The 14,393-nt window shown below is 41.6% G+C and overlaps 3 protein-coding genes across 3 annotated transcripts in view; all 3 read right to left on the bottom strand.

The window, feature by feature from the left end:
• LOC126369653 (EGFR adapter protein-like) overlaps positions 1 to 14,393 on the bottom strand; it is a 123,192-nt gene that overhangs the window by 83,417 nt on the left and 25,382 nt on the right. The gene's annotated exons all lie outside the window — the stretch shown is intronic.
• Positions 477 to 14,393, bottom strand: part of LOC126369688 (inorganic pyrophosphatase) — a 213,994-nt gene continuing 200,077 nt past the window's right edge. The window contains exon 8 of the transcript XR_007566748.1: positions 477 to 487. The gene's annotated coding sequence lies outside the window, so the exon portion shown is untranslated. The remainder of the gene's footprint in view (positions 488 to 14,393) is intronic.
• LOC126369725 (uncharacterized) lies at positions 13,242 to 13,732 on the bottom strand. Its single transcript, XM_050014305.1, has one exon. The coding sequence runs from the start codon at positions 13,716 to 13,718 to the stop codon at positions 13,242 to 13,244; it is 477 nt and encodes a 158-aa protein (XP_049870262.1). The 5' UTR covers positions 13,719 to 13,732.

Genomic DNA, 14,393 nt, shown 5'->3' with positions numbered 1-14,393 from the left:
TAAAGTGTAAATGCGAGTGAGATACAGTCTGCGCGCTGTCTCCCTTGCTCCTTAACGGCTTACGGCCATTTAAAACTAGATAAGACCCAAAGGGGGTGAGGTCAGCGACCGATTCGAGTTAGTGCGGGGCGGAGAGTTACCGTTCTGTACGTAGTAACCCTATTGACATGCATGAAGGTATAGTTCAGAATGAATAAAAGCGAACTGATGTGTAAGGATTGAATCAATTGACATTCAGTCTCTGCCTACCCTAATAGAAATTAAGCGTGATCTTATGTATCCAATGTGTGTGCATGTTCTCTCCGACTCACTTATCGTCATACGAACGTGGCTTGTCGTACAAAGTTTAATTAAACTGCTTCCTTCTCCACAAGCAGTGAATGAAATGTACTGCAACTTTGCTCTTACAACACAAAATGTTATAGGTACAACAGAATGAAATGGGAAACATGTGTGGATAGGTGTTCTTAATAGATAGAAAATTAAAAGTTGAAATTGTTTTCTTTTTTTATTGCACCTGCACCCGCGGCATAGCAACCGTGCCGCGCACCGAGTGTTTGAGAGCTTCAACCAATAGACGCAGCTAATACTATCTACGTGGATAAACGTCGTACGGCTATTGGTCGAGCGAGCCCATCGATATAATTCGTGCGACGCAGTTGCTGTGCCGCGGGTGCTGGGGTGTTAGCCAAGTTGCAAACTGTACGGCATTGACATAAGGTGACATTTCAGTGGTACATAACATAAACAGCCTATACACGTCCCACTGCTTGGCACAAGGTATCCTCTCATTCAATCGGAGGGGTATGGAGCATACTCCACCACGCTGACAAGTCACGTTATGTCAGTCATGTAAAATAGTAAGGGCACTGGCTAATTTTCTTTTTCAAATTGTTCTTCCTTGTACTCCTAAAGGATAGGTAGTAAAGCTCTTGTGGCGTACCCAACTAGTTGGCCAGCTAGTTCCGCCCACATGCAACAGATGGCGCCACCATTCAATAATGCAGTCCTGAAACGCGATATTGAAGTTTACACAGCGAGACGCATATATACAACATCCAACATAACTTTTAACCAGTGCCCTTAAGTATTACGTACCTATATGAAATCACAGTCACTATCGATAGTCATAATCGTTTGCAACTTAATTATTTGGGCCTGGCCCGAGATTACATTTTGTGGGAAAATACCTATTAAGTGAATATAAAAGCACCTATTAAATATATAATGAATGTTTTCTTTCCCTCTTTCCAACTTATTTCAGTAATTCCGGTCGCGTTTGAGATAATTATCTGGGGGGCCAAAAAAGCCACATCCAAGCAATTTATCTAAGAAAATCATATTGCAATTTGCATTTGCATATAAAAGTTAGTGCGCCATGCAAACAAATGTCAAATAGCAATATTGCTTTATTAGGTGAATTGCATTAATGTGGCCTTTTTAACCCTTGCTGAATGATCAGTTATTGCTTAACAGCGAGCTTTTCACGATAAGTGTTAGATGGGTCTTCACATGAAATTAATGTGAAATGTAATGTAAAAGTTTTAATTGTCATAATGATGTTGCGGTTGGTAGATAGGTACTCATCGCCAAGTGAGCAGTAATGTGCCGTTTACGGGAATATGCCCACTATGAGAACGTTCCCTGCAGTAAGTTATGTAAAAAGAGTATGAGTGTATGTGTGTGTGTATGCGTGCGTGCGTGCGTGCGTGCGTGCGTGCGTGCGTGCGTGTGTGTGTATGAGTGTGTGTGTATGTGAGGTTGTGCAATAAAGTATTATTAATTGCTTGAAAGAGTTTGACGTCGAGGATGTGCTGCCGCCAAAGAACGTTATCGGGGTACCGAACAGAGCATAGCACCCCGCTAGCCACAAGTTGGTAGTGTAACTAGGGATCGATCCACTTAAGTTATGTTCAATGTTGTATATATGCGTCTCGCTGTGTAAACTTCAATATCGAGTTTCAGGACTGCATTATTGAATGGTGGCGCCATCTGTTGCATGTGGGCGGAACTAGCTGGCCAACTAGTTGGGTACGCCACAAGAGCTTTACTACCTATCATTTAGGAGTACAAGGAAGAACAATTTGAAAAAGAAAATTAGCCAGTGCCCTTACTATTTTAAGAGTTTTTACAACAGGAATATTGCCACTTTGGGAATATTCCCGGGAAAGGTACATGACTGAACGTGAGGTTTAACCACACGCTTGTTGGGCGTGGTCACTTCAATTAACGCCTAAAATATTTCAGTTCCCGCTAACCGGATATTTACTAGCTCTCCGCCCGCCATTTTTATTTCACTTTTTTAAATCCCGCCATAGAGTTCTGACATTCAAAAATTAAAGAACGTAAATAGAAAATATTTCTGTGAATAAATAAACTATTTTGGTTAAGATATGATAAATAACAAACGATAATAACGATTGATGAATGTGGAGGAAGCAAAGGAATTCCATAGTCTCTGCTTACCCCGGTGGGAAATATGCATGTATATTATGATTGTACGTAGTCGTTACATGAGTCATGTCAGGGGCCTTTGGCGGCTCAATAGTAACCCTGACACCAGGGTTGATGAGGTTGGTAATCCACCTCACAACCCACACGATAGAAGAAGAAGATGGTTAGGTCAGGACATTGTCGGAATAAATCAACTGATTATCCAAAAAATAAGATGATTCTATATTCTAGCTCACAAAGTGAGCTGTCTTACTTGTCTGAAGCATATTGTCTGAAACATTTTTTAATATACATGTCTCCACCGGGAATTGAACCCAGGACCACGGAGGCCGTTGAACCAGATGCTAATAAGATGACATCATGTAAATAAAAGAAAATGAAGCCTTTCTTGACCGTTCAGAAAAAAGCATTTTTTTTTATATTCTTCCCTGTACTGATTGGAAGTCGAGACAGTCTGGCGACACAATAGCGTCGCTTCAATAGGCCTGCTTGCTACCATTCTTATTGTACGATAGGAACAATAAAAAATATCCAACTACCTATAGTACCATACTTTATATAACTGGTCGGTTAAAATGGCCACATCGAAGCAATTCATCTAAGAAAGCAATATTGCAATTTGACATTTGAGCATATAAAATTAAGTGCGCAATGCAAACAAATGTCAAATAGCAATATTGTTTTCTTAGATGAATTGATTCGATGTGAGGGGTTGTGAGGGGGTAGTTTTATTGGATCAGACGTTTGACAAAAAATATATTTATGTAAAACTTACTGACGCTTCTCGAAAGAGAAGGAAGCCGGGGTACCATCCACAGGACCACAGTGACTATTAATGAGGTCTATCTATCTATTTACCCAGCCTGTATTCACCCACTGCTGAGTGTAGGCCTCCTCTCTTTCACGCCATCCTTTCCGGTCCTGTGCAAGTCGCATCCATTGCTTTCCAGCATACCTCACAATGTCATCCGACCACCGGGCTGGTGGTCTGCCTCGATATCGCATACCATCCCTTGGCCACCATTCAGTTACAGCTTTAGTGCATCTGTTGTCTTCCCGTCTTGCCAAGTTTCCTGCCCATCTCCACTTAAGCCTAGCGATTCGTATACCTATATCTTCGACTTTAGTGCGTTGGCGTATTTCGACGTTTGGTACACGATCTACCAGATGACATGAAGTCTACTACTTAGAATTTAAAAGTAGTATTAGTAGTAATATTACGTTTTTGGTGTCCTATATGACAGGTTTTACCTAGTTTAGGCACCAGCCTCTTCTCAAAAATTGTATGCACAAACCAAATGTCTTTTGTTATGGATTCTTTTTTGTAGAGGAAATAAACTTTTTACTTACTTACTTAAAAGTAGTTTTTTATACTGCGCTAAAAAAATAAACAGTAACCCCACAGAGATTAGATTGTATACGAAGTGAGTTGGCTGACTCCGACTTTTGACCGCGCCTGCAGACGGCAACAACGTTATCGCAAAATGTGCAGAAATGACTCTTTTATCTCAATTGGACACAGTCGGAAAGTTCTACAAAGACATAAGATGAAATTTTATTACTTTCTGACCCGCAAGTGCTTAAATAAACATACAATATATACCTACAGATGGGAGGAAATCGTGACTATGCATTTCTTCGTAACACCTTAGCATAAGATAACATAAACAGCCTATATACGTCCCACTGCTGGGCGCAGGCCTCCCTTCATTCAACCGGAGGGAGTATGGAGCATACTCCACCACGCTGCTCCAATACAGGTTGGTGGAGTAGTTTTTACGGCTTAACCGAAGCACGGAATCAACTTACTTTTTCGGACAATCAGGTGATTCAAGCCTGAAAAGTCCTTACCAAACAAAGGACAGTCTCACAAAGTTATTTAGACTACGTCCCCATCGGGAATCGAACCCGGACCTCCAGATCGTGAGCCTTACGCTCTAACCACTAGACCACGGAGGCTGTTACACGTTATCAAAGAATAAAGAATTACTATGTATAGAATGGCAACTCTCCGCACCGCACCAATTCGAATCGGTCGCCGAACGTAATGTCTCTGGGTCTTATTTTTTAGTTTTACGGCGAAGCCACTGAGGAGTAAAGAAGAGAAAGCGCGGACAATGTCTCGCTCACACTTAAGGCGGACACGGACAAAATGAGATTTTTGAATGGAGTGTCTCGGGTGTAACCTTATGTAAAAGAACCAGCGCGTGTATGAAACGATGGATAAACGAGAAGTAAGCATGAGAAGTAATATATAGGATCGAAGTAAATGGAATTCCATAGACTGTGATGGAAACAGGCGTGAGATTAGGTATGTGTTATCCATAAGAACTTAGATTATCAATACGTTATTCACCATAAAAATCACCATGTGATCCCTAGTTTGGTTAGGACATTACAGGCTGACCTTCCGATTGTCCGATAGTAAGGTATTCCGTCTTTCGGAAGGCACGTTAAGCCGTTGGTTCCGATTACTGCTTATTGATATAAGTGTGTGGTCGTTACATGAGCCATGTCACCAGGGTTGCTGAGGTTGGTAATCCACTGCTTAACCCACGCGATAGAAGAAAAGAAGAATACGTCTCTACAATTTGTTTATTATTTTTCAAAATCAATCAATACGATCTACCCTGAACCGGCGTGCTTGTATGTAAAGATTGATGAATATGGAGGAAGCAAGAGAAGTATGTCAGAGTCGAAGCAAATGGAATTCCGTAGTCTTTGCTTATCTTAACAATCAATATATCACATAACTATCTTTTTACATCTACTTTCAGTCATAAATCAGATTTCTACCACAATTAATTATATCGCCGATAGTGCAATAATATTGACAAAATCAATATTAGTTCGCTTATACAAACTTATCGTCCAATTTTCTGATGGTCAAATAATGACTTTAACGTCGACAAACTTAATAAAACCTCGTGTTTACTTGGGGGCTCATGATACGAGATGTCGCCAAGAATGTCACGAGCCGTCATTAGACATCTTATTTCAGAACTTAGCATAATATATACAATAACACTACGAAAATATAGACTATAGCACTCTATAGTCTATATTTTCGTAGTGTTATTGTATATATTATGCACGGCTCACTAGCCGTGGTAGCCCAGTTGGTAGAACGCTTGCCTCTCACTTTGAAGTCGCAGGTTCGAATCCAGCACAGGTCTAAATCAATGATTATCGAATTTGTTTTCGAATTCATGTTTGGATCACTCAGTGGTGAGGAAAAACATCGTGAGGAAACCTACATTCCCGAAAAATGCATTTTTCGGAGGTATGTGACCTAATCCGACCCGATTGGAAGGTCAGACAGGCAGTAGTCTATTTCAAAGCGGTACTCCTGTCCTCCGTATCTGAATAGTACTAATAAGTAGTAAGAATATTCATAAAAAAACATGACATCAAGCCTGTATCTCCGACGGGGTAGGAGGCCCAGCTATGGCGAACATACTGTGAGTAATTTGGATAAATCTCAATATTAGAAACATTTTTGAAGTTCCTTATAACAAACCCAAAACAAATACAACTAAGGTCACTGTAAAACATACCTATTTCATCAAGCTTCTCCACGGTTGCCCTTATTAGCATTAGCCCTACCATTTCGCAACAAAGATTTAAGAAGCAATTCCATAATAAACGAAAATCGTGCGCTATTTACTTCAAAGAACGCCTAAAATTCTAATCCTTGCGAGACAAATCGACAATATCAGAGTAATTCAAGACGGAGGGAATTTACTCGTAGATTTTAAGCAAAGATCCAATTTAAATGGACGTTTAAATGTAGAGAGGGATGTAGACCGTGAAACCGATTCGGTTGGCTCTTACGTAAAATGGTCACAAGGTCGAAAGGAAGATCTGTTTGGCTGGTTGTCGATGATTGTGAACAAGGGATTTTGGTTGCGTTTGTGGAGGTAATAAAAATAATAATACAAACACTTTATTGCTCACAAATTCACAAAACATTTACAGGATAAACTATTTCTAAGGTGGGTAAAGGCGGCCTTATCGCAAATAAAATTTCGGTAATATGTGGAAAGGAAAATGAACCAAAAATGCAAACGCTTCAGGACCCCGATACCGACCCCGCCGGCGTGGTCAACGACTTCCCTCAATCAGCGCTTATCGCTATCGACCCACTAGGGTCGATTAATTCTTTCAAATATTGTTCCTCTCAGACGACGCCCTGAGCTGAGGTTCGCGCCCAACTGGGCGCGAACCTCCCTCAGGCCTGTTGTCTTAAACGTTGTACCGGGTGAGAGCCTTCAGCGCTCCCCATTTGTCCGGCCAAGTAGTAAATGTCATCTGCGGCAAATCTACAATAAGTCACGTCAAAAAAAAAGCTTTCTAATAGTTCTACACAACCAGATACTTAAGCTAATATTAATTAAACAATTTTCACAGTCAAATTAAGAACCTAAAAAAATGTGATAATTATCGATAAATCTACCAATCGGCAAACACTACAGCGCCATTGCGTTGTTCAACCCACCCGAGCGAAATCACGACCAACAAACCATGTTCGACCTCCTTGTTCAATGGAGAATACGAACAGGTGAATGCCTACTACGTCACGTGCAATCCAAAATTACAAATTAAGTTATATCTGGAAGGTTTAGTACAATCTCCTCTAAACCGGTGTACGTCTATGAAAAGATTGAAGAATGTGGAGGAAGCTAGAGAAACGTGTCAGGTTCGAGGCAAATCGAACAGGGTAGTTTCCAACTAGTCAAATCAATTACTTTTTACTAAACGTCTAAGGCTGCCCCCACATTGGGCGTTGGCCGAGCGTACGCGTTTCCTGAGCGTGCTGCCGGCGTCGGCGCGGCGCGGGCGTCGCGTCAGCGCGCCGTCTGTGGGGCGCGGGCTTCGCGTTGTCCAGCGCCGCACAAGCGCTGCGTGAACGCCGCGCAGACGCCGCGCTTACGTCGCGTTCCACGGGCGTTCGGCCGCCCGTGCCCCCCGCACACATTCCCCCCCGCGCCCGCTAGCATCTCAGTCAGTCACAAGGCGGACAGTGTGCACGGCGCGTTCGGCCGAGGGCTTAAGACGCGACGTCGGCGCGGCGCTTGCGCAGCGCTTGCATGGCGTTCGATGGCGCGACGCCCGCGCCCCACAGACGGCGCGCTGACGCGACGCCCGCGCCGCGCCGACGCCGGCAGCACGCTCAGGAAACGCGTACGCTCGGCCAACGCCCAATGTGGGGGCAGCCTAAACACGAAATTACTATGTGTATGAAAAAGCTGCCTGTGACGTCATAGAAAAACTTGACAAAATGTATAACATTTTTCTTTATGAAAATCCATAAATAAGTTAAATAGAAAAAAGAAAACGTTTTTGTAACCTTTGGATCTGTCTGCATTTAGTAATCAGAATTTCCTAATTTATCATTGCATTTAAACTAATGTTATACTTAAGGCTTAATAATAATAAATAAATAAAATAATAATAATAGGAAACTACCCAATTCCATAGTAACTGAGTTTACATATTTATGTATGATGGCTGGAAGAAATTGGTATTTAGCAATAAGGCCGCCGATTGTAGGAAAAATTAATGTGTTAATTTCCAGTAATTAGCCTCTCGCTTGTTGACGCTCCACTCCGAGAACATTATATTCTCGGAGTAGAGCGTTATATTCTTGGATTGTTCACCATAAAGATAGATAAGTACGTACATTTAAGACCCCTCCATTTCCTATTGGAGTAGGACGAAAACCACGGAATCCCAGTCGTACCTGCGATCTGACCTCACATTCGCTGTTTTCACTCTCATCAAATTCTTCGTATAGGAAATATGTCATTTTACAGTAACAGTTTTATCGACAAGTTTGAGCGACGTGTCGGAACTAGTAGTAAGAAGTGATGGGTCCCTGTGGAGGCAGTATCGCGAGTTTTGGCCCTCAAACCTGCGAGAAGCGATGAAAAAATAAAGACTGAAACTCAACAGACAGACAGATCACTTCTCGAATGGTACTAGGCCGCGCCGTACCCGAATTTCTACATGTGAACACAAACTCCAACATTGGTTTGGTAATACAGCCCCCAGAACGGAGCTTACCTAAAGCCATAGAATAAAAAATAATAGGGTCGTTTCTATCTAAGTCAAATCAGTTTTGACTAAACGACAAAATACAAAATTACTATGGAATTTGTATGAAAAAGCAACCTGTGACGTCATAGAAAAACGTGACAAAATATCGCACTTATTATAACATTTTTCATTATTAAAATTCATAAGTAAGTTAAATATAAGAAAGAAAACGTTTTTTGTCACATTTAGATAATATTTAGATTATATTTATTATTCTGTCTTTATTTAGTAAGTAATCAGAATTTCATAATTTATCGTTGACCCAGGAAACTACCCAATTCTACGTATAGAATGTAAACTCTCCTCTCCGCACCAATTCGTATCGGGCGCCGACCCTACCCTCTCACCTACCCACTACCCACCCTTCACCCCTCACCCTTCTCTTACCTTTCTTTCTTTCGTCACCCTTGTCTTACTTTAGTCTTAACTGGCTGTAAGCCACTAAGGAGTAAGGGGGAGAGCGAGCGGACTGGGTCTCGCTCGCACTTACACGTTAAGTGGTACTCGGTAAAAATGAGATTTTTGCATGGAGTGTCAAAGCTGTGCATCGGTATTAAGGGAGCAAAAGGAGTGAGTAACTTGCATACACGTACATAGATTCATATTCTTCTTCTATGTATTCTGGTGTCAGGGCTATTATTGAGCCGCCAGAGGCCCCTGACATGACTCATGTAACAACTACGTACATCGGTAAGTACTAACCGGGATGAACGGCTTAACATACCTTCAGAAGCACGGGTCGTCTTACTTTCGGACAATCAGGTGATCAGCCCGTAACGTCCTAACCACAATAAGGATCACAAAGTGATTTTTGTGATATGTCCCCGCCGGGATTCGAACCCGGGACCTCCGGATCGTGAGCCCAACGCTCAACCACTGGACCACGGAGGCCGTAAATTTTGTGCTGAAATGTATGTACAAGCAAGCATTAAAATACTGGTATACATAGTACTTGCTTCGCGAACCTCTTGGCCCCAGCAAGGGTACTCCAGTAACGGTCATAGTGCCGCGGGGGACGATTGCCCAGATTGGAAGCCATAGCGGCTGTCTGCAGTGTGACAGGAATACCGGCTGAGACGTGTCGATGCGGACCCAGCTGATATTGTTAACCGGTAGAAACCGATTTGTGGTGTTTTGCCTACTTCTTACTGATCAGATAGCTTCTATTCGAAGAATAAATTCCAAATTTGATTTTTTTCTCACAAATTTCCAGTTCTTCTGTGTTGTAGGTTGACCAACCTCATCAACCCTGGTTTCAGAGTTACTATTGAACCGCCAAAGACCCCTGACATGGCTAGTATAACGGCTACTAAATTACATCATTAAGTAGTACAGGATCCAACGGCTTAACGTGTCTTCTGAATCACGGATCATTTTACTTTAGTACAATTAGGTGATCAGGAAAGGGATGGATATATGACAACTGTTAATTTTAAAATAAATGAATAGGGAGAATGAATAGCCATCTCGCGCATTTGCAACCCGTTTGACGTGTGCTGCCAACTTAAGTCCCCTTCTTTTTCAGCGGATAAGAAAATGACAGGTATAACTTAAAATTAGATAGTGTGTATAGGAATCAGCACTATCATCAGCCTTACGACGCCCACTGCTGGGCATAGGCCTCCACCAAGGACGACGTTCGGTCCTGCGCTGCCCGCATCCAGCGGCTTCCCACAACCTTCACCAAATCGTCGGCACCAAAGCAAGATAATCCGTGCTTCGGAAGGCACGTTAAGCCATTGATCCCGGTTGCTACTTACTGATGTAAGTAAGTCGACTACTTACATGAGCCATGTCAGGGACCTTTGGCGGCTCAATAGTATCCCTGACACCAAGGTTGATGAGGTTGGTACTCCACCCACAACCTACACAATAGAAGAGGGAGCACCAATGTTTTACAAGTTACTCATATCTATAAGTACTCTACTATTTAATTGTTACCTAGCAAAGGGGTCTGGTGAATTAATCTCAATGTAGCCCCAAGCTAGATACTTTATCTCATTTTCACTTTCATGAAGTCGTGATTTTTGTAAGTATTATTCATATAAGTGTATCTTGATACTAAAGCTAGTCAAACTAATGTACATTCTTCCTTACAAAAGACATACTTAATTAGGTAGTTTCCTAGGTCAAAGATAAATCATAAAATTCTGATTACTAAATTAAAAACAGATCTAATGTTGACAAAAAACGTTTTCTTTCTCCAACAACTCTCTCTAACAGCCTCCGTGGTCTAGTGGTTAGAGCGTTAGGCTCACGATCTGGATGTCCGGGTTCGATTCCCGATGGGGACATTGTCGAAATCACTTTGTGAGACTGTCCTTTGTTTGGTAAGGACTTTTCAGGCTTGAATCACCTGATTGTCCGAAAAACTAAGATGATTCCGTGCTTCGGAGGGCACGTTAAGCCGTTGGTCCCGGCTATTAGCCGTAAAAACACCTCCACCAACTCGCAGTGGAGCAGCGTGGTGGAGTATGCTCCATACCCCCTCCGGTTGATTGAGGGGAGGCCTGTGCCCAGCAGTGGAACGTGTATAGGCTGTTGATGATGATGATGATGTTTAGGAAAAGGTAACTGATTTGACTAGTTGGAAACGACTCTATTTTAAATGTAGTAAGTAAATTGTCATAAAAACCTTTTGTTTTCCATCCAAGTAGTTAATGCCATCTGAAGCAAACCAAACAAAAAACAGCCACGACAAAAAATTATGATTTTACTCCTAGTTCTAAATGAAAGTAGGTAAGTATATTTAACTCCATTGGTTCCGGCTGCTATTGACATAAGTAAAGTAATTACTTACATGAGCTATGTGTATTCTTTCTTTCTCCTTTAAGATAGGCACAATAGAATAAAAATTAAAGTATACCTACTTACTTTTAATCCTCATTCCCAGCTGGGATGTAAGGCTCAAACAACAGATTTCCACTCTTCGCAAACTTTTTCAGCGTCTATAGCGTAAAGCATACTTAGGTATTAAATCCGTTGTATACTGAATGTTTTTTTTTTACTTACAAACTCAAATGATATGAGGAAATTATACTGAAGCCGAAGCAGGAATGTACCAGGAAATAAGAGTATGGCAAGGGGAAAGTAATGCAAATAAAAAATGTGGAGAATGTGCAATGATTGCGTCGCGTCGACCGCCCCGGGCGAGGGCTGTCGCATTTTTGCTTAGGGCTTCAAAGCCTTGTGGTGCATAGAACTTATACTTACTTATATAATTTAGGTCGCATTTATTTATATCACCACATATCATCACGTCTCTCTGGGTAAACAAAAAGAGATGTACATTATACTCTCTCCTTCCCACCTATGGCCTCCATGGTCCAGTGGTTGATGTTGGGCTCACAATCCGGAGGCCCCGGGCTCGAATCCCGGTGGGGACATCTCACAAAAATCACTTTGTGATCCCTAGTTTGGTTAGGACATTACATGCTAATCACCAGATTGTCCGAAAGTAAGATGGTCCGTGCCTCCGAAGGCACATTAAGCCGTTGGTCCCGGTTACTACTTATCGGTGTAAGTGAGTAATCGTTACATGAGCCATGTCACCTTTGGCGGCTCAATAATAACCCTGACACCAGGGTTGATGAGGTCGGTGTTCCACCTCACAACCCACACGATAAGAAGAATAAGAAGCCACCTATGTTGAAGTCCCATGTAATAGGGAGTGAGTCCATTGCCATTAAACCAATTATAAATCGAAATCACGTAATATCAATTCTCTATGATTATAATATAAAAAAAAATATTCTTTATTTCACAACATGAATTCAAACCCATAAAGTCGAATTCAGTGGTTTGAAGCGGAAAGAATTGACAGGTCCAGTTTTTCACAGAAGCGACTGCCGTTCCAAGAAACCAGCCCAATACGGGTTATGTACTTGCCATACACATATTTATAATTTCACTCATTTTGTTATATTACAATACATAAAAAAGTGACTTACGATACATTTTGGCTCAAGCATCATAATGCTCAATATCAACCCTTTAAGCGTTTCTCTTCATGATAAGCGCAGAGTTATGAAGGGGTGATAAGTGTAGTAGAGGTATGACTGGTTATGAAAGGTTAGAAAAGGGATCGTTCAAATTCACGCCCTTTCGAGCGGACTAGTGTAAGCTCACCGCTCTTAGCGTCTGTGTGTCAAAGCTAATAGCTAGGGTGCCTTTTGACTGCCGTCGTTTGAAATAATCTTAGTGTTTATACGCTTGTTTGATGATGAAAAACGCTGTGTTATTATGGTTCCTGTTTAATCCCTCGTCTTGTTTTGGCGCCCAATCTGGGCCTCGACACAGACAGAGGCCCCAAGTTGGGCGCCACTACTATAACCTCATTTCTGTTGTTTTCATGAACATAAGACCTCGATTTTGCCAAAAACTAGTTACTCAGTTAAATCTCCCAACAAGATCCACATACTACTACCATTTAATTTTTAGTAAGGATGTAATGTTCATCCAATCATCATCATTGAAGCGACGATGTTACAAAGAGACTTCTCTACAGTTGAGGGTAGTTTGACATATTATGTTACAATTGGGTTTAAAGAAAGAAAGAAACATTTATTATTTAGGCCACCACAGACACGGATTACATATATATATATTACAATGACATCACATCAAAAGACAAATAACGTACACATGAAATATTTTCTATATCTTCTTCTTCTTCTAGTGCCTGTCCATTACTGGACGTTGGCCGTCAGCTTTGAGAACTCCTCTCTGTCAGAAGCAAGACGAAACAGCTGTTCCACGGTTGTAACGCCGGTCCATTCGCGGATGTTCCGCAGCCATGACTTCTTCCTCCTCCCTCGATGTCTTTTCCCTTCAATTTTGCCCATCATAATTAATTGAAGCAGCTGGTATCTTTCATTCCTAAGAATATGCCCCAAATACGCTACTTTCCGTTTTTTGACAGTTTGCATCAATTTCCGGGACATACCGACGCGTTGGAGAACCCTCATATTGGTGACTTTCTGGGTCCAGCTTAGTCGCAGCATGCGACGGTAGCACCACATCTCGAAGGCATCGAGACGCCGTCTGGTGTCTTCCTTAATTGTCCATGCTTCACAACCGTAAAGCACCACGGGCCATATGTAACAGCATAAGATTCGGACACGTAGTTTTATGTTCAGCTGACGACAGCATAGCACCTTTTTCATCTTAGTGAAGGAGGCACGGGCAATTTCGATCCGAGTTTTTATCTCCTGCTCAGAGTCCCATTCTTCATTTACCCAAGCCCCAAGATACTTGTATTGTCGAACACGCTCTATATCCTTTCTGTCCACTGTTATTCTTGGATTCAGATTTGTGTTAGGGGATATTAACATAAACTTTGTCTTCTTAATGTTAATGGACAGGCCCGCTTTCGCACTGCTTTCATTGACCCTGTCAACAATCTCTTGCAGGTCCTTTTCTGAGGAAGCGACCAGAACTGATTCAAGAAAACTGATCTGTGATTTTCTATATAAGAACATTGAAAACGAATACAGAAACTCAACAACGTGTGGTGTGGCGTGGTGGTTTCTCAACAACGAGGTATAAATTTGATACTTAGATAGTAAAATCTCAGTAATACCAACAAAAAAGTAAATCTTCTACGTATAAACCCATACATTTTCTAGGAGAACTAACCAAGCTGTCTAATACTGCAAACTCAGTGATATATAGAGCAGAATTCCAAATTATTTCTGAAAGTGTTTTCTTGAAATATTCAAGAGGCCAAAGCGTCCAACTTTCATTTTCTTTTATCTTTTATTTCACTTGGAACTTAACTACCTGTGGAAAGTTTTCACCATAAAAGTGGTCCACTGTACCTACAGTCATAAGCAATATAA

The sequence above is a fragment of the Pectinophora gossypiella genome, chromosome 9, assembly GCF_024362695.1.
Source record: "Pectinophora gossypiella chromosome 9, ilPecGoss1.1, whole genome shotgun sequence".
Lineage (NCBI taxonomy): Eukaryota > Metazoa > Arthropoda > Insecta > Lepidoptera > Gelechiidae > Pectinophora > Pectinophora gossypiella.
This window is presented reverse-complemented; position numbering and strand designations above follow the sequence as displayed.